Genomic DNA, 2,574 nt, shown 5'->3' with positions numbered 1-2,574 from the left:
GTTATAAATGTTGTTGTCCTCAAGATATGAATATAAGTCTTACCAATAGACTCCGCCTGAATTTATTACAACTCTACGACATTTGGGGAGACTTCTACCCCTTCAGTTTTCTAGTTTTACACAAACAAAAGGAAAAAAAGACATGATTCTAGTATATTTGGTTCTCTTATGTTAAATGTCATCTTCACTCCACCTCTTCATAACTGTTTTCCACGGTCACTACGGTCACTTTCATAAATTTTTATTGCTCAATACTATGCAAATGGCTAGAAAAGCTAAGTAATAGACGTGAAGAGGACGTGTCTCAGATACTGCCTTCTTGCTCCCGCTTTTACTGCTCTTTTTTTTCTCCCCGCCATTCCTACTATCCCTTTCCTTTTCTCCCATAATATATGTTACCAAATTGAAAATCAAAATACCACCACCACCACCACTACTCCTACGATTTTGCCTCTCTTTCCCTTTTGGCTTTTTATGTGCATTTCTTCCCTCAACACCCAACAGTGACATCGACTACTTATAAAACACCTTGTTCCTTCACACACAACACTCCTAACTCTCTCCCCATTTTCTCTTCCCTCCATTTCCCTTTCCTCTTTCAAAACGCACATATTTATATTATTATCTAAATTCTCATCTTGGGAGTTGCAACTTCAGAGCATGGACAACCAGCGTAGCCCTCTCATAAGCTGGGCTTACTACTTCCAGGGAAAGGTAGCTACTTTCTCTTACCCATCAACATTGATCATTTCAAAGTCCTTGGTTGAATCTATTTGTCTTAAAACAACTGTAATGGGGCGATGATTGCTTGAATTTGAGCACTAATTTTTCGCTGTTGTTTGTTTAATTCAATTGGTGCAGTCAATGGAGGAGCTGAGACAGTCTCTCATATGCACAACTGTGGAGCTTGAACAAACAAGGGCTGCAGTCCAAGAAGAGCTCAGAAAGAGGGATGACCAACTACTCAACCTAAAGGAACTCCTCAGCAAAACCATGAGAGAGAGAGATGAAGCGCAAGAGAAATGCCAGAGTCTACTCTTGGAGAAGATAGTTTTCCAACACCAGCAACAAGCAGCTCCTGTGTCTGGAATTTCTAGCATTGAGGATGAGCCAAGAAGAGGAATTGACTCCAACAATGGCCTCTCATCATCAGATTGTGAAGAGAGCATTGTTTCCTCTCCCGTCATTGACCATCTGTCTCAACATCAACCCCAGTTACCACCACAACCACCACAATTACCACAATCCATGATTGAGCTAACACCTGACAAACCATTACCAGAAAAGGGTAAGCTCTTGCAAGCAGTGATGAAAGCTGGTCCTCTCCTTCAGACCCTTCTCCTTGCAGGACCTCTTCCCCAATGGAGACACCCTCCTCCCCCACTTGAGTCCTTTGAGATTCCCCCAGTCACCATACCTTCACCGCCACCACAATCACAGTCACAATCAACACCACAAACACAACCACAACTCCTCCACCAAGATTCCTTTTTTAACACTGACGGTAGTAGCACCACAGCCAACTGCGGAAGGGTTAGTCGAAAAAGGATCTTCTGTGATGGCTCTGATTCTCCCACCGAGACCAAGTACCAAAGGCTAGTGCTTCACTGACTTACTTCCCCCAAGTCAGATTCACATATTTAGTTTCTAATTTATATATTTATCCGCAAGCTTTTAGGATTAGAGGGTAAAAGTAACAAGCTGGTACGCGACTGATCTAGCTTCTGTACAGTGGTTGTTCACTTGTTCTAGGACAGAACACAAGTTATCCGGATTTAACTCGTTGAGAGAGAAGACAAGGATGATCAAGAAGAAGAAGTGCTTGGTTTAGGCTTTCTGGCTTTACTTTGGTGAAGATTTGTCCTTGGCATTTTCAACTCTTCACATTCTACTTTTGCTTCTTAGGGACCTTTATTTGATTTCTCTTAAATTATTATTATTATTATTATCATGTAACAAAGATACTGTAGTCCAACAAGCATTTAGTTTGAGTGTGTGTGGGTGTGAAGTGAGATTGATTGATCTCTGAAAGATCACATCAACAACAAAGAGAAATGGTGTGGAGTTGGTGGATCGTGGAGATGAGTGTGTCCAACGACCAAAGGGAAGGTTTTTGAGTTCTGCTTGTCGGGTTGGGTGGACCCAAAATTTAGGAACAGAGGATCTGTTACTGGTGTGGTGTATGATTATGTTAAGCCTTTGTTAGGGTTGTTATCATTATGCAGGTCTAATCTTGTGCTTTTCCAAATATTTTTTCTATTTCTTTTTCATTATATTAATTAAGTCCGTGTTTGGCATCTAAACTTGTTTTCACTTACATGCTTCCATAGTTTTAACGTGAGTTCACAAATATTTCTTCTTAGCAGAAAATGTTGACTACTATCATGCTCAATGAAAGCATGGCAATTGGGGTCGAAAAAAGAGAGATTCTGCAGACAAACGTAACATGCTGCATTATGGTATAAAAAAGGGGGTTGAATTGAATTATATTGGGCGAAAAAGAAAAGGTTAAATTATATACTACTCTCAGAACATTTCTTATTTTGTGTACCAATCCTTGTCCTAGTACATCTC

The 2,574-nt window shown here is 40.4% G+C and overlaps 1 protein-coding gene across 1 annotated transcript; it reads left to right on the top strand.

Annotated features, from left to right (window-relative positions):
• Positions 1 to 264: 264 nt before the first annotated feature.
• Positions 265 to 2,303, top strand: LOC137835692 (uncharacterized). The gene is made up of 2 exons (XM_068644307.1): positions 265 to 714; positions 862 to 2,303. Exons 1-2 carry the CDS (start codon positions 661 to 663, stop codon positions 1,609 to 1,611), a joined length of 804 nt encoding a protein of 267 aa, XP_068500408.1. The 5' UTR covers positions 265 to 660; the 3' UTR covers positions 1,612 to 2,303.
• The last annotated feature ends 271 nt before the right edge of the window (positions 2,304 to 2,574 follow it).

This window comes from Phaseolus vulgaris, chromosome 5 (genome assembly GCF_000499845.2).
Source record: "Phaseolus vulgaris cultivar G19833 chromosome 5, P. vulgaris v2.0, whole genome shotgun sequence".
In the NCBI taxonomy this organism is placed as follows: domain Eukaryota; kingdom Viridiplantae; phylum Streptophyta; class Magnoliopsida; order Fabales; family Fabaceae; genus Phaseolus; species Phaseolus vulgaris.
The sequence above is the reverse complement of the archived record's forward strand: the minus strand, read 5'-3'. Positions and strand labels throughout refer to the sequence as shown.

Coding starts and splice junctions, on each gene's coding strand:
- LOC137835692 (XM_068644307.1), top strand. CDS start 661: ATGGACAACCAGCGTAGCCCTCTCATAAGCTGGGCTTACTACTTCCAG. Junction 715..861: donor CTTACTACTTCCAGGGAAAG/GTAGCTACTTTC, acceptor CAATTGGTGCAG/TCAATGGAGGAGCTGAGACA.